This window comes from Stegostoma tigrinum, chromosome 26, assembly GCF_030684315.1.
Source record: "Stegostoma tigrinum isolate sSteTig4 chromosome 26, sSteTig4.hap1, whole genome shotgun sequence".
In the NCBI taxonomy this organism is placed as follows: domain Eukaryota; kingdom Metazoa; phylum Chordata; class Chondrichthyes; order Orectolobiformes; family Stegostomatidae; genus Stegostoma; species Stegostoma tigrinum.
In genome coordinates this window covers 18207680-18225944 of record NC_081379.1, presented here as the reverse complement: position 1 = coordinate 18225944, position 18265 = coordinate 18207680, and the positions used below count along the sequence as shown (strand labels likewise).

Genomic DNA, 18265 nt, shown 5'->3' with positions numbered 1-18265 from the left:
GTTATGACACTGCTTGTCATTTGCGACACTATACTGTTAGTGTACACAACAAAAAATGTCTACCAGCTGAAAGAACTTTTAATTCCTTTATTAGCACACGCATGGGAATGTGTCAAGATGAATTTGGTCCTAGTCAGGACTTGAGATCGTCAAAATAAAAATACTGCAGATGCTGGAAATCTGAAACAAACACTGAAAACGCTTAGGAACTCAGCAGGTCTGGCAGCATCATGTGCTGAAGAAGTCACACAGGACTCCAGACATTAACTCTGATGCTCTCTCTGACCACAGACACAGCCAAACCTGTTGTGTTTCTCCTGCATTCTCTCTCTGCAGAAGGTTTTAAGTTCACTGTGTTTTCTTCACAAGAGCTTTCAAGTCTCTATTAAATGAAGACTGAAAACAGTGTACTTTATTTTTAAATTTATTTCCCACCAGTACAATAGTGGTATAGTGCAGGTGGCAGATAACTTGCAGAACATCATATGACCATAATGTCTAGATCAATGAGTTTAAGAAAAAGATAATTTAAAGTTATCCACTTTTTTTAAAAAAAAGTACTTATCTAACCTTTTATTGAAAAATATGCCATTTTCTTTTACTTTGCTGAAAAATTTGCTGACATATATATTCACTTTGACAATTTCAATACTGTACTCCTGCAAGTATCCTTGTGGATTGCAACAATCTTTGAAACAGTAATTCTTTAGGAACACTTACCATTTCTTGCTATTGGAGGAAAAAGGGAGAAAGAAATTTGTTTTGCATCAAGGTTTTTGTTGATCAAATTTTGTCTGTGTGATATTTGTCAACATAACAGCTGATAAGTTTCAATTAAATTTAGCTGTTAATTACTTCTTGGGTCAACAATTTAATTAAAGTAAGGAACAGAAGAATTTAATGAAATCTAATAATTACTGCTTGATATGTCCCAGTCTGTTGGGTTTCACACCACAATTATTGGAATTACACAGCTATCAAAGAAAGGAATGGAAATATGAAATAAAACCCAAAACAACCGCAGATGTGGTAAAGCAGAAACAAAAACAGAAGTTGCTGGAAAAGCTTACCAGGTCTGGTACCATCTATAAAGAGAAGTCAGAGTTAATACTTTGGATCAGTGACCCATCCTCAGAACCTGGAAATAGGAAGCTGCCCATGTATATCCTGATTAAAATGGAAAACATTGAAAGAGCTATGCTCCAATTTAAATTGACCGGATCAGCAGGGAGTCCAGTCAAGATATAAGTCAAGATAAAGCATAGGACATAGTGAAATCAGCTGAATCGGGGTTACTGCAATCATCAGGGATGAGCTTATTGGCTTGTCACTTGTGACACTATACTGTTAGTGTACACAAAAAAAAAGTCTACCAGCTGAAAGAACTTTTAATTCCTTTATTAGCACACACATAGGAATTGGTCAAGACAAATCTGGTCCTAGTCAGGACTTGAGATCCTTAAAACCAAGTGGTGGGGTTTAAAACACAGTAACGGCACATCAAGGACTCAGACAGAAAACAGTCAAATCGTTCAGCACTGAATCACAAGCCACTCTGTTCCTTGGGGACCGCTTTGCAGAACACCTCCGCTCAGTTCGCAACAAACAACTGCACCTCCCAGTCGCAAACCATTTCCACTCCCCCTCCCATTCTCTTGATGACATGTCCATCATGGGCCTCCTGCACTGCCACCATGATGCCACCCGAAGGTTGCAGGAACAGCAACTCATATTCCGCCTGGGAACCCTGCAGCCATATGGTATCAATGTGGACTTCACCAGTTTCAAAATCTCCCCTTCCCCCACTGCATCCCTCAACCAGCCCAGTTCATCCCCTCCCCCCACTGCACCACACAACCAGCCCAGCTCTTCCCCCCCACCCACTGCATCCCAAAACCAGTCCAACCTGTCTCTGCCTCCCTAACCGGTTCTTCCTCTCACCCATCCCTTCCTCCCACCCCAAGCCGCACCCCCAGCTACCTACTAACCTCATCCCACCTCCTTGACCTGTCCGTCTTCCCTGGACTGACCTATCCCCTCCCTACCTCCCCACCTACACCCTCTCCACCTATCTTCTTTACTCTCCATCTTCGGTCCGCCTCCCCCTCTCTCCCTATTTATTCCAGTTCCCTCCCCCCATCCCCCTCTCTGATGAAGGGTCTAGGCCCGAAACGTCAGCTTTTGTGCTCCTGAGATGCTGCTTGGCCTGCTGTGTTCATCCAGCCTCACATTTTATTATCTTGGAATCTCCAGCATCTGCAGTTCCCATTAACTCTGTTCCAACCTACTTTAACTATTGATGCTGACAAAATTGACACACCACAAAATTAACTGTCATGAAAATTATTACTGAGTATTACTTTATATCGTAGCTTGATCAATATTTATCTTTCGCCTTTATCATAAAGAAATGATAGTTCAAGTTAAACACTTCAGATAAATTCCACAGGCTACTACCTTAACTTCTGGCAAAAAAAACTTCAGTCTTTTCTGACGGTTGCAACCAATATTTACAACTTTTACTGAAATGAACACTGTGCCATTTCCTTTTGCTATCCTGGAAACTTCAAAGTGACAACCTTGGCCAATATTTACCTGAACAAAAGGAAACAAAGGGATATTGATTAAAAAAAAGACAACCTCAACGATGCAGCTTCTAACAACCTGGATGATAAACTGATTTATGACGACAGCCTATTATATCATTAAAAGGTCAATTTATTATTCTCCTGGTAAGGAGGTGCTTAAATTGATCTGTCTGTTTAAAGTCAGAAAGTCTAACTGTGAGTAATGGAATAGTAAATGGTTGGTGCAAATATTTCTACTTGGAACCAAGAGATTCAACATAGTTACATATCTGTCTGAAGCAACATTTGGACTTGTGAAATTGCTACCTAGTGTGCTAGAAAATTGTATCTCAGAGCCAACCTCAGAATGCCATGTCCTGTGGCATTGTTCCACTAACTGTTCTATGCCTCCCTCAGTGAAACTGGAAGTATAAAGGTGGCTCATTGGCGTGATGATGCTATGGCTTTAAGAGTTGTGTTTTGTGCTGGTTTCTTTTAGAGGGGGATTGGGGGACAGGTACTGAGAACTTGTGAAGTCTTGGGTGATTTTTTTAAAATGCTGAAACAACAGGAGCAGCCTGAATAGGTGTGGTCAATCCCCCACCCACAGATCCGGGGATTTTTACTTTCGGTATCCAGCTGCAGTTGGGATTTTGAAGAGCTGGAAGCTTTTTTTGTCCCTCTCTTGGTTACAGCCAAAAGCTGGGTGTCCTCTTCCTGCTGTGGGAGCATTTATACCATGTTACTATATTGGCACAGTTACTGTTTCGTAGTAAAATAATCTATTATCCTGTTAAGTTTTCCAATAGAGTTAACTTGTTCCACGTTTCTCTTTCTTGTGTTATATTTTAACAATAGTGTTTGAATAAATTGTGTTTTGCTTAATGTTGTGGAGGTTGATCAATCAATTAACATCTGGAACTCAGCACCTGACATTTACCTTTAAGATAAGAAAATGGTAGGGTCAAGGTGACTGTCTTAATATATTTTGAGGGGGTCTGGTCTGGTCCATAATATTCAGTTGAGTTTCTGCCCAGATTTCTTTTTGTAGCACTGCTATTGGACAGAGAACTTCATTTCATCTTTCTGACCTGGGTTTGAATTCGATTACGGCAAATGCAAGCTGGCTGCACAATCCATTACATAACCCACCACCTCAGTATGCAGCCTCCCACCTAATCTGTTTCTCTCTGCTAATGTGTCCTCAAACAAATGTGAGCCAATCATTTTATTGAATAGACTTATTCAGAGGTTTCTTGTGCAACATTTGTTTTTTGGGATGTATCTGCAATGACTGTTTCGTAGTCAGCTTTCTTTTTATTTGTATTGTCATTTATTCTAGATGTTAAGAGAGAAAACAGGAAAATTTCTATTGGCTGTGGAAGGCATCTAATGTAATAAGGGGAACAGAGCTAGCAGAAAATGATCCTGTTGGGACCCACTGGGCTAATTATTCAAAATAATGCATCTTACTCATCTCTGTCTTGGACCATTAAAACATAATCATAATTGTTCCTACTCAGACTATTTTTAAGCTATTTAATTAATGGATTATTGAACACAATTTGGAACACAAAGAGAAAGAAAAATCAGCTTTCCCAGGACTCCCTATCGAATTGCAATCCACATCAAGATCTAAGGGCACCTCAGCTTTAAGGTATAGCAATCTACACTGTGTTTAAATAAAATACCATTGCATGTCGGCTTAGTGAAGTCTGTATCAGAAACAGAGGGCCCACGGTATAAAAGGCAAATGCATGGGCTCTATGTGACGCTGCCCAGAGTAGCAAAAGAGAGAACAATAACTAATCCTGTGTGGATATCATAGTCTTCAATAATCTCCACATCAGATGCTACTTTGACAAGCTCCACAACTCAGCAAAGTAAAAGATGATTGATTTGGATTAAAACATGAATTCTACTCTTGGTACACCTAAGGTAATTTATATCACAGGCTGAATCTTAATTTGATTGGCTAAGAGCAAATTGCATTAAGTATTTTGGCCATGGTCTATAACATGTCTTATGAAATTCACCTCGTTAACTACCTTTCCTGCCTCTAAGGTGTTCATCACATCCAATTCCAGCCCATCTTCCCATGCTCCATTCCTAGAACAACTCAGCACTAAGTGGATATATCCAAAAAAAACAGCATCCCTCACATCCACACCATTTCAAAAAAGGTGCAGTGTACCCAGACTAGCACTAGCATTTCAAAGCTGCCCTGCTTGATCAAGGATCTTTCCAGAAGATGTCAAGGAGGATGATGATGGAACCGCGATTCTCAGACGGGGACCTCAAGGTCCTGTTCGAGAGGATGGTGTAAAGGTGAAGAGTCCTATTTCGGAAGGAATGGCAGAGGAGGCCATGCCACTAGATCCCGGCAGCCTGCTCTGACACCACTTTAGTCAGCACCGTCCCCACAGTCCAGAGGAACAGCCGGAGGTAATATAAGGTGGTCACTGTGTCAGGGTAAAAACTGTCACATTCTTCTATCTGCTCCTGCATCCACCTCTCACCAAGGCCCTGCCACAGACACTCTGTTTTCCAAAACATCCTTCCTCATTCATGCATACCCTCCCCACCAAATCTCCTACTCCAGTAGCCCTGGATGGCCTCTGTGTTATGTACTCAGTCACTCGGGACATCTCACCACCTTTCATCAACCTGCACCATGACTAACAGCTGTGCTACCCACATTTATCTCACTCAATTCCTCATTCTCTCTCTCTCTCTCATTACAAGAGAAGGCAGCTCACAACAGGGCAGATGGAGCATCTATGTTCGGAGAGATGTCCAACGTCAGACTCCTTAGCTCCTCCAGGACAGACTCCTGCCCTTTGAGGAAGAATACCAGGACCGCTCCAGTGGGAATGCCAAAGCATCCATGCTCTGTCAACTTCATTTCACTGTAACTCTCACAGTAAGCGCATTCATTCTCATTCAGACTCATTCATTGCACACCTCTTCTACCCACCAGCTGTGTGGTCTTCTCTCTCTTGTCTTACAGGTAGCACTGCCAATTCCACCAGCTCCTTTATGAAACAAACAGTTCTCGCCAAAGCCACCCCCGCAGTCTCTGAGGATGAGAGTACTGAAGCCTCAGGGAAAGCATCAGCAAAGCAGTCTCCTGCATCCCATACCAGGTCAGATACTGACACCTCGTTGAGAATGTTAGGTATAGTCAGTGTGGGAGCACAATGCAAGCAGCGTTTCACTATGACAACTCCATAGTTTGCAGAGGAAGAAATGTCCAGGCTGCTGGAAGATTGCCGGCAACCAGATACCTGTTTAGCCCCTGGTTGGAGAGGATCCTGTGGTGCTGTGATCAGAAACTTCATCCACATCCTCAGGGAGTGACAAGAACAGCATTCAGGTCTGTGGGTCACAATAGCCCTCATTGCCCAGAAGCTGCATCCTAGCAGGGAATTTTGCAACTGTCTGCCTCCATGGACAGACTGGCAGCTGCCATAGACAGCAACCGAGGCACACACACCGGCATTCCACCACTCTGGCTATTAGACCTCAAGACCAAAGGCATAGTGACAAAGGGATGGGGAACCTGGTGTGCATTCCATGTGCACTCACAAGGAGGGAGGACAGTTCAAGAAAGCACTCTCCACCAGTTCAAGGAAGCAAACTGACACATCACCCTCAGAAGTCTCCACTCAGCACACTCCAGAGGTGTCCATGCCTTCACCCAACCCAACTACATGTCCTCCTCCAACCCTTGGTCATTCACACCAAGGAGTGGAAGCTTGCAAGTGGCAAGAGATCCTCAGTACGTTTTACCCAACCAAATAGCAAGCACCCCCAGGCCCATCTGGGCAAATTCCCAGGACCATCAGTCTACCATGCTGAGCAGGCTCCCTGCAGAACCAGAAAATACACACAGACGTAGCGGTTGGATAAATATGGAAGGAAATTTGTTGAGGGCACTTTGATGACACTATATATGCATTATACAGTATTTGAATGTAACTGCACCAGTGCGATATTTGTGTTGAGAGTCTGCTGCAGCCGTTTTCTTCACCATTCCTCACTTTCAACTTCCAGCACAATGGAAGGTGACGGAGAACACTCCTCAGCCGCTGGCTTCTAGCCTCTGCCTCTGTGTATCAGTAAGGCCAAAAACATCCAGATCTCAATACTGATAGCCCTTCCCATAAATCCCATAGGCTTCGCACATCTCTAGGTCCCCAAATAAAATCCCTACATGATCTGTACCAGATCCCCACACCCACCAACCCCCATTTCGTCAAAACCACGATGTTTGAGGATAACACGCCTGCGGTGGTCATACATTGTGCAGCCTCCCTTGAAGACAAGGTGCTCCTCCCCCGGGAAAAAAACCGTCCTACAGCACACCTTTCCTAAGCATGCTTTACCATACCCCACTTGTAAAAACTATTGCCCGCCAACCAAACCCCTTCACATTTGTCATCTCCACACCACCTCGGCCCTCAGTCTCAAAGAATAACTTGGTAATTCTCCTACAGGCCCCTCACCCACCCCCAAGCCCCTTTCTCTCTTTAATTTCTCTGGACAAACCCGACTGATTCACCATGGCACACCCACTTCAGTAACCAAAGCAGACAGATCCCTGAGCCATACCTGTACATAGCTCTGACCTTGAGAGCTGTATCTCACAGACTGGGCACCATGGAGCGACAGGGCTGACCATGAATCACTTCCTGAGGTGACACAGCCCCTCACCGAGATCACCCTGACAGGATGCTTAACACCATGGTCAGTCCCCTTTGCTAGGACAGAAGGCTGCTCTTGTCTAACTGTGCCAGTACCCCCGATTGAAGGGTGCTTCTATGGACTTTACTGAGGACAATTACCCTAAGACTTGGAGACATGGCTGACTGCTTGCTGCATTGGCTGCTGGCACATGATGGAGTGAGACAGACATAGCTCAGAGCCATATAAAACACCTTGGATAAAGTTTGCTAACCAGCAGGCAAGCCATCTGATTATGTGACTCCATGCATTGACACAGCAAGTCAAGGATGGTGTGAACGTGCAGGTTGGCACTAAGAGAGAAAGTGAAAAGCCCAGAGATGCAGCCTGGCCCAGTCTGTGAGCTGGGTGGCTGCCCCTGCAACAGCCTTTCAGTTGTTGGTGTACCCTGTAATGCAAATCTGCGCTTCCTGAATGGCCTGGAAGCGGATTGGAACAGTGCCATGATGGTTGCGAAGCAAATGCTGGATGTCCAAGTCAGTGGATGAGGGATATATGCATGGTTGGAGCCCTTGTAGAGTGCCCTGACATGCTGGTTGGTCCTTCGCAACATGGAGTAACAAGCAGTATTTCCCTCTCAATTGGCAATTTGCTGCCGGCAAGTGACAAAGTTATCAGATCCCATAAATGTGTGAGATGCTCCTGATGTCAGGATGGGCACCCCTTGCTAGACTCCTTTACGGTTCAGTCACAAATCTTGCCATAGCCCATGGTGCTCAGATCCCTTATAAGACTCCCCCAATTGAGCATGAAACTACCAAGAAAGAGGATTGAGAGAACAACGTGGAAATTTATGAGGATTGAATTTAAAATAAATATTATAAACAACTTCCTGATTAAGGGATGATAAATATATATTGTGTAAGACATGAGCAGATTCAAAACCAATTTGGATCTTAAAACTGCTGGCAGATGCAATAAGGAGAGCCGCAGTGTAGTACAGGTATCCTAAGTACGTTTTGTGTGTGTGTGTGTGTGTGTGTGTGTGTGTGTGTGTGTGTGTGTGTGTGTGTGTGAATGTACTTGTGTGTATGCACGAACGTACATGTGTATTGTGTCCACATCTGTGTGTTCATATATATGATTTTTGTGTGCGTATGCAGAAGGGAAGGAGGTGGAAGAGCAGAAGAGAAATGGAGGACAGATGTCATGCCTTGAAGTTGTGGAATTCAGTATTGAGTCCTTGAAGCTGAGAGAGGCCTAAATGGAAAATGAGGTGCTTTTCTCCAGCTTGTGTTGTGTTTCATTGGATCACCGTAGCAGGCCCAGGTCAAAAACATTAGCCTTGGAGCAAGGTTGTACATTGAAATGGCCAGCTGTTGGAAAGTTAGGGACATTCCTATGTAACAAGGCTTCAGACCACAGCCATATAGTTGACTCTTAACTGCCCTCTGGGCAACTAGGGATGGGCAATAAAAGTGATGCCCACATCCCACGAACAAATATTAAAGATAAAATCTGGGTCCTGCCAACTGCACTATCTAAACGTCCAAGGAGTTTTTCTAACCCTAGGAAAATCTGGGCCTTGGTCTCTGAGGCATAAAACATATTATCCTCAAACAATTCACATTGTTTTAATTGCTCCGCTAAGAACAGTAAATGAAACCAAGATTGCCAATTGAAGACAATATCCTATCATAATGATATCAAACGTGAAAGATATAATTTTTCATCTTTAAACATTAAATTTTCATTCATAAATTGTTGTTACGAGCTACGCAATACTGAAACCAAAGGGAGCAAGATATAGTTTGTTCTAATTTAGATTCAGGGGTCCATCGTGCAAACTTTACAGTTAACCAGCCTTAATTGTGTCACTGATAAGAGGAAAATCTGCCAGTGAAGAAAAGTGAGGAATGACATGAGCAATTTCCTGTCCTGTCAGGGGTGATTCAGGATCTGATAAGTTTATTTAGAAATGATCTATTCAAATAACTTCCTTGTGAATTTGTATTTTCGGCAGAACTGATATTTCAATACAATGCATTCTAAAGCACTGCAAATTAAACAGTATAAATGCACCGCTCCCAGGAAGGCAACTGCATGAAAGATAATTTTTTCAAAGTCACTTTAACATAATGGTTCTAATAATTTAGAACAGAGGAGTAATCAACCAGGCCTGACTGCTAGTCAGTCGCTCATTTAAAAGGCAATTTTGAAATGGTAAAAGAATTTTCAACTTTCCCATCTTCCTCTGAATTAAAGAGGTAGTGAGTGTCATTTTGATGTCTATTTAAAGCAATTAATTTCATTTTCTTTTAAAAAAGAAAAAAAATTAAAGTATTTCATTTTAAACTCCAGGCTCATGTGACATGGCTCTATCATTAGAATAAGTACTGTTGTCATTTCAGGAATGAAAATGTTTTTAGAAGTTATTCATTGCATGGCAAGATGGATTAAATTAATCTATTTTCCCTTCTAAAATTTGTCCTTTCCTATTCTGAACATGTGGCAGAATGTGTTGGCAGACGATTATACTATGGGGTGCATTAAGGGCCAATCCATTAATGTCCTTAACCACATTTCTTGAAAACTGATTGTCCCCCTTCCCGAATTCAAGGTGCAGTGAATGACCGATATCCCAACAGCTGCCCTGGTTGAGATCAGTGAAATCATTATATGTTTGAATCTTGAAACTAAGGGATCTGTACAGGACAGTATCATGTGAGGCCAGAGTTTACCAATTGAAAAAAGTGATGATTAAAGAAACAATAAATTAACAATTGGCTAAATTAGGATCAGAGTTGATCTAAAGAGCTTCAAGGTCACAAAAGGCATAAGTCAGCAGGCAGTCAGAGAAAGAAGGTGAGAATGTTTGGATTTTTACGAAATACAATCTCCATAAAATGGTTTACTACCGAGGAATCTTTTCCATGAAATGCGTCATACCTAATGCTGCCAGGAACTCATGACATCCTGGCAGTCGCCAGAGCTGCACACTTATTGACACCTGAATAGGAGCTGAAGAAAAATCCTGTTCTTTCTCTCCGGTCTGAAGCTGAACAAGTACTTGATGAAGCTGTACAAAATAAAGAGAAAAAAATTATAAAAATATTATTCCAGAGAAAATTACACAAGAAATGGGAAGGTTGAAATGGATTTTGCACTAAATGGAAACAAACATGAAGTACTGGAGCAGGAGAGAAATCTTGGTGTTTTAGACAAAATTTCATCAAAATATTCAGCACACTTCCTGGGCTATTAATAAAGCAAACAGAATGCTGAAATGTACAGAATGGGCCTGAGCTTTTAAATCCAGAGGTCATCTCAAAACTCTTTTAGCCACAAACGAAGACCATTTCTGGAGAACTGTCGCAGTTTTTGTTTCGAAGGGGTGGAATCTTCACACTAGGGGGAAGCCTAGGTGTCAGGGAGTTTTTCAGTGATTATGAGCACTGGGTGGGAAGCTGGGCTTAATGCAATGCTAGGACAAGACAGTCAGTCAAAGAGCAGGCTAACTGAGGAAAGTGGGAGGGGGTAAGACTTCCACGTTGTTGGTTCAAACAAAAAACTAGCAGCACTACCCAGGGACAGGAGCTCACTACTGAAGTAGCAAAGGAAATGCAAAGATGCCTCTATTTTGGGTTGCCTTCACAGGGGGGTCAAGCATTTCCTACACTGGGACTTTCCCTCTTGAAAAGGGAAAACAGAGGGAAGCGTTCAACTTTATGAAAGGCCTCGGCAAAGTGAATTTAAGGAAGCATTTCTGCTCTGGGCAGAACTTAAACACAAAGGATTATATTCATGAATTATGGACAACATATAAAGGAGAAACATTTTAAAAACATTAATGGGTTGGCAAATATGTGACACAGTGGTGAAAAAAGAAATCTTAAGTTTAATGAAGGAAATAAGAAGGTTAAAGACAACAAACAGGATTTTGGGTAGCCAGAATCACAAGAAGGGAACAAAGTGGATAGTATGATCTTATTAACTGTGACTATTGCTGCCATGAAGATTTTGAAGCTTCCTGCTTGATGGAAAGTGAATAGCTTCTTCTCAAAAATGGTAGTGTATGAATTATCCCATTTCTACGCTGGTGTGCTCACATGAGTCAAGCTATAGGTCCTCTTTAACTGAAAATTTATATTTAAAACTTATGTGGGGCACTCCTAACTCACATTTTAACTGTCATTTTTAGGCAAGATGCTCATTATAGAGAGGTGAGGGCTCAGATCTCCATTTAAATCAGGATCTTATGACACAAGTCAAACCTGATACCTTTGACTAGCAACTGGAAAGCAACACCTCATGTCTGGCCCACTAGCAAATCTCAGAACTGTTGACAATATGGATAAAGGAGGACTCAGCCAGATTTCAGTGGATTACGAGGTCTTTCTAGCTGTCCAGGAGTATGTTCAGGTTCTGGATGACTAGTTTGCTTCCTTTGTGAAATTATCACACCAGGAAATGTTCAGTGTTTGCCATGAGTTCCTTTCGAATGGAGAAATGGGTAGAAGGAGAGGAGCACCAGCAACCAGCATTCCGTCACCTACATCAGCTCTGCAAATTAGAAGACAGCTGGTGAGGAGGGTAGCTCGCAGGAGGCCTTTTCCAGCACTCAGCTTGCATAAGCCAGGAAGTCTTTCTGTAAGTTCTAAGGAGACTACTTTCTATAGGCAGACTATCAAAGAGGCAAAAGTACGGGAAGTAACGGAATACTCCCCACTTGCCTGGATGTGTGCAATTCCAACAACACTCAAGAAGCTTGAACCCAAAGCAGTCCACTTGATTGGCACCACATCCACAAGCATTGACTCCCTCTACCGCCAACACTCAGTAGCAGCAGTGTGTACTATCTAAGAGATGCACTGCTGAAATTCAACAAGGCTCCTTAGACAGCACCTTCCAAACCCGCAACCACTTCCATCTAGAAGGACAAGGGCAGCAGATACTTGGGAACATCGCCACCTGCAAGCTCCCCTCCAAGCCAATTACCATGTCGACTCGGAAATATATTGTTGTTTCCTCACTATGACTTGGTCAAAATCCTGGAATTCCCACCTTAAGCACACTGTGGGTCAACCTATTGTATGTGAACTGCAGTGTTCGAGGAGATAGCTCACCGCTATCTTCTCAAGGGCAATTAAGGATGAGCAATGAATGCTGGCTCAGCCAATGGTGCCCACTTCTGAGTGAACTGAAAACACAGACTCCCACAGCAGGACCTATTTCCAGCAGCACTGGCAAATATTCTTTGCCAAGTCACTGCCAGAATAATCACAGACTCTGACTCTTTCCTATTGGTCCTTTCAGCCTGTCACAAGAGATTTCAGCAGATCAGTCAGGTCACAGAACAAGGCATGGCATTCTCAACAAATTCACTGGGGCTAAGCAGTACATCGACTTACTACTGGTTTCCTCAAAAACAAGTGCAGTCATAAACTCAGCTATTGGCTCTAACAGAATTATATGCGTGCAGTTAGGATTAGGGTTTACAGCTTAAGGCTAAGGGCTAAGGGCTAGGGTGCAGGGTTTAGGGTTATGGCATAGGGCATGGGCTTCGGGTTAGGGTTAGGCTTTAGCACTTATGGCTACGGCATGGGTTTAAGGCTAGGGCTAGGGTTTAGAGCTAGGCTTAGGGTTTAGAGCTGGACTTAGGGTCTTGGGCCCGGGCTCGGGTTTAGCATTAGGGTTAGGGATAGGGCTAGAACTAGGATTTAGGGCTAAGGACAGGGCTAGGGCCCAGGTTGGGATTTAAGGCTCAGGCTTGGGGCTAGGGCTAGGGCTAGGTGCTATGGCTTAAGTGTACTGTTAGGGCTAGGATTTAGGGGCAGGGCTTGGTCTAGGGTTTAGGTCGAGGGCGAGGGCTAGGGTTCAGGGTTAAGACTAGGGCTAGGGCTTGGGTTTAACGTTAGGATGTGATGGTGACAGAAACATTTTCTTTTCCCATTTCCAGTTGAAATATCACAGCAAAATTACCATTTCCTTACCCCATTCTATTGAATCAAAATTATTTGAAGTTTTGGTGAATTTATTTCCAAACTAAATAATAACTTCTATTAGAGGTGCTTTTAAAAAAAAGATAAAATTGGACAAAGTTGGCAGCCTCACAGTTGTTTCTGCTTTTGAACATGCCAGATATTCAACTCTGTTGAATTCAATACAATGGAACATTAGACAATGTGAGCAATGGGCGACTAATGTGTTTCTTTTTCTGTTTCTACCCATATTGAATTCCTCACTGCTTGGAATGAGGGCTGATAGTTAAATATGATCTTGGCAAATGACTTTTGATCTACTTACGCTGTTACACTCCTCACACTGAAAGAGTTTTGCATTTGTCATGGTTTAAATCTAGCATTAAATTTCTTTTCTTGCCAAACTCTCTGGAAGTTGAGTATGTGCCCTCTGTAATTGCACCGTGTCACTCAACAGAACACAGTCCTGATGTCCTTCATTGTATCACAGTCAGAAGTACATGCAGGTTTGGGTGACTGCACATGCGACCAGGCAGTCAGAGATTTGGTGAAAATAGCACATCAGATGGTGAAGCACAGAAGATATTTATGTCATGGCGTTGTTTAATATCACCTTTCTCAGAAACTATTACCTTTATAAATTATAACAATAAAGTGTTCTGACACAGTTCTGCTCCTATCTGTCTTTACTATATTAGGAATATATAGAATGCACTGATTATATTTATTAGCAAATACAAATGCCAAACAAGGCTTTGCATTCATTATTTTGATGTGATTTCAATCAGACTTTTTAATTGTGGTTAGTCAATATCTCAATTATCCAATGAAAGCAGCTACTAAGTACATCCAAAGTTAAGGGTAAAAGATTTCATGGAGGTATGGTGGGGAGGAAGGCTGGTGTGGAGATGGAATGAAACGTTTTGAGATAATGGGTGTTAAGATTGTAAGATATAGGAACAGGAGTAAGCCATTTGGCCCCTTGAGCCTGCTCTGCCATTCTATAGGATCACAGCTGATCCAACACACTCTCGTTCACTTCCCTGCCCTTTCCCAGTAATCCTTGATTCCCCTATCATTTAGTATTGACCATTAAACCTACGGAATCTTTTCTGCCACTGGAACATGTTGCCCAATTTTTGGACAATGTCTTCTCCAAAACGGAAGGCCTCTGTCATTTTAGCATTGCTGCTGTGGAAAAGGCTGAGCAAGGACTCCAAAATCACCAGAAAGTCCTGCACATGTCCAAGCTGAAAATGACCTTCAACAGTAATTGTACCTTGGACAAACATCAGGGCAAGGAGTGCACAGTAATTTCCCGATTTTAAAAACTGCAAGCAGCTCCATTGATTTTAGGGGCAAACACATTTTATGGCTGGTGGTCCAGTTCCTGATTTTTTTTTAAGGAGTTCGGTCTGGGAGCAGTTTAGGGTTTTATAGTTCACATCTGAGCCCATGATTTAGGATATGAAAATCAAGTGGGATTTCTGCTTCTAATCATTATCCAATGAGTTTTGTTTGAATGGCTATGTGCCAAATACTGTATATCTGATTGGGGTCATCTATGATAGCCTTAATAGTCTATAAAGACTCATTATTTAAACTCAGATTGAGCATTCTAACTTGGGAATAGCATGCATGGAACTGCACTCCAATAAAGGAGTTAATACCTTCCTTCAGCAATAGAGGAGGCGAAACAGCTGGAAGGAAGTAGTAAAAAAAATTGATTTCATTATTTTCAGCTGTTGTACAGAGGAAGGTATAATTGTTCCAGTACTACAGAGGATATAGAGGATTAATGTAAATGCTGATGAGAAACAGTCACGTTCATTACAGCTGAACAAAACTGTATGGAAGACAGACTTCCCAGCTTGAAAATATACGCACTCTACAAACAGAATGGAACACAAATATAGTACGGCTGAAGTGCAAGGAAAATAAATAATTCCTTGGTCTCAATCAGAAAGGATCGCATAAATAAAATCTTCATCTGCAAAGGCAAGGGAAGCGTCACTCGTGATTAGTAACACACAAATTTATGGGACAAGATTATAATTTCTAAAGGGTTCAATGACAATAGGATTTGAGCTCCTGGTATTGCAAACTTCTGAAAAAATTAAATAGAGGCTCGATTCCTGAGGGCTTCTTTGGTTATTGCTCTGCTCGTTTATATTTGTGACTTGCCTGAAATAGGCAGATTACTCATCAGGTGGAGGAACAAGAAATCAATATGTCAGCTCCCCTATACATTGGCTCCCTCTATTGGTAGCAGCAACAACTGCATTGACAGCCTGCCGACAGCAATAAACTTTTAAAATAATTCAGAGGGCCGAGAAAAGTGGAATAGAATAGCAATTTATTGTCAAGTGCGCATTTTTACAAAAAAAACTGAAAATTTTTATAACTCGCCATAATTCGGTGCGTGCAGTAATGGTATGAGTCATTGATAAGAAGAAAACAAAAGTGAAAATTAGGCAACGTTTATCTCGGATCAATCTCAGTTTGGGGAAAGCCGATTTAAACTACAAATGCTGGAATATCCAGAAGCTTTTGCCAAAGACGACCTCCCAGGCAATCAAAGCACGGTCGGGGGTGGGGGGGTAGCGTGGAGCGAACAACTGCAAGATAGCAGAGAATAATGCTCTGCGAGAAATAAAATGGTGAAAGAAAGGAAAGAAATGCAGAGAGAAAGAACAAGATAAACTAAGAAAGAGGTGAAGTTACAAGGAGGAGGATAACTGAAAGATGGAGAGTGGGAGGAGAAAGAAGAAGGTTTCATGCCGCGTCCGTACGTCAGAGCAAAATGTCAGTGAAAGCGAGCTCCATTGCATGTGTGCAAATGATAATGGGATTTCAGGCCAGGGTGATCAAAACTCAATACTATTAGAGATACAAGGTGCAGAGCTGGATGAACACAACAGGCCAAGCAGCATCAGAGGAGCAGGAAAGCTGATGTTTCGGGCCTAGACTCTTCTTCAGAAAAACCATCAACATAGGTTTTCAAACCTGCCTTGTGCAAATAGGTTAGTTATCTGGCAGGATCACATTTTACAGAATTACTATTCAGAACTGCACATTTGATTAAAAGGTAGTGAAATTTACAGCCGTTGGGAACTGTTTTCTTGCTCATTTAAAAAATCCACACTCACACAATGGGTGGAAATGTCATGCCCTCTCCCAGCGCGAATTTGCTGCTGGGGTAGGGGAGGAGGCGAGGCAGTAAAATAAGTGGGAGGGGGCCAGGTGGGGGACTTGATGGCCTTCCCACGTCTGTCCCCTTTCAAGTCTGCGACGGGAAGACTTGTAAATGGGGCTTGCATGCCCCACTGAAGGGCCTCACCTGTTTGACGTCCTTGATCCCAAGGAAGACCCACAGCTGCCCAGTTAAGCGCCTCAAGGGCACTCAATGTGGCAGACTTCACAGCTAGGATGTGAGGCTCCCATCTCCTACATTAAGAACCACCTGACTTGGTGCTGTGATATTGCCTGCTTGACGAGGGCAGGGCAACCCATATGGATTTCACAAACAGTTTTAGCCAGGTCACAAACGGAATGCTGGGCCAAAAGGAAACACATTCAGGAGCAAAAAGAAAGCGGTAAGCCAGATGCAAAACTGGCTTAGTGGCCGGAAACTCTGGAAAATGTCTGATGGATGCTTTTGCAACTAGAAGATTCCAGGTGGGATTCCACAAGATCCAAGTACTCAGTTCCTTGCTTTTTGCAGCATATATTAATGATTCAAGTTCAAATGAAGGGGGCTACGTTAGAGAGTTTCCACCTGCTCCACAAATCCATGTGACCAGCGGCGAGGAAACAAGCTCCGGATCACAGGACGACCTCAATGCTCTAATAATCTGTACAGAAAACTGGAACATGGAATCCTGTGAAGAGAAGCGGGAGGTAGGCATTTTTGGCAAGTACAGCAAGGCAAGGGAATGCACAATAAATGTGAGTACACTGAGCCATGTGCAAAAATCTAGGGATCTTGGAGCATATCCCACAGATCCTGAAATGTGGCAGGCTAGGTAGCTAAGGTGGTTAAGAGGAGATAAGGCATTCCTTTCTACATTAGCTGACAACAAGAATGTAAGAGCAGAAACAGTCTCCAAGAAATGGATGTGCCACAGGGACACAAGCACAGAAAAGGGAAAAAAGTCATAACTCAGATAACCTCTCCTCAGAAACTAGTTTACTCACAGAGCCCCATGTTGCATATAACTGGGAACACACAGCTCATCAAGTTCTGATGTTAGGAGCAAGGGTCAGTATTTAATCTGGGTGACAGGGATCTTGCTGACCAAGTTGAGAGCTCAGTGTCATCTCCTTTAAGGAAAAGCAGACAGAATCAGCTGTCCATTGGTGGCAGTGCCTGTAAGAGTACTGTAGCTGTTGGCAAAGTACCTACCAGAGGCCCAGAGCCAGTGAGGGACTCCAGGCTACAGCTAAGTAGGGAGTGGAGGGCAGAGAAGTGGCACTACACAGCACCCGTTCCAGCTCTGTGTCGCTGATGCTCAAACTTTCATGAGATAAGGGTAAACAAGTAAGGGTTTGCTTTATGGACTTCTGGTATTGCAACTGGCGAGCTTGCTTATGAGCGAATACCAGTTAAGCTAGAATATGACCTTTGAGAGCATTAGTTGTCCAGTTAAGTGCCGCAATTGGCACTGGGGCATGGAGGCCATCCCAGAGATAGTAGGAACTGCAGATGCTGGAGAATCTGAGATATCAAGGTGTAGAACAGGATTACGCAGCTGGCCAAGCAGCATCAGAGGAGCAGGAAAGCTGACATTTCGGGCCTAGACCCTTCTTCAGAAATGGGGGAGGGGAAGGGGGTTTTGAAATAAATAGGGAGAGAGGGGGAAGCGGATAGAATATGGGTGTGTGGACAGGAGAAAAACAGGCAAAGAGGCGCGGATGGGGCCAGTAAAGGTGAGTGTAGGTTGGGAGGTAGGGAGGGGATAAGTCAGTCCAGGGAGGACAGACAGGTCAAGGGGGTTGGATGAGGCTAGTATGTAGGAGATGGGGATGGGG

General features: G+C 43.0%; 1 protein-coding gene across 5 annotated transcripts in view; it reads right to left on the bottom strand.

The window, feature by feature from the left end:
- Positions 1-18265, bottom strand: part of ttc28 (tetratricopeptide repeat domain 28) — a 705429-nt gene that overhangs the window by 12078 nt on the left and 675086 nt on the right. For all 5 annotated transcript variants that reach the window (XM_048556329.2, XM_048556332.2, XM_048556331.2 and 2 more), the window contains one exon: positions 10203-10332. In XM_048556329.2, coding sequence (XP_048412286.1) covers positions 10203-10332 — 130 coding nt within the window. The remainder of the gene's footprint in view (positions 1-10202; positions 10333-18265) is intronic.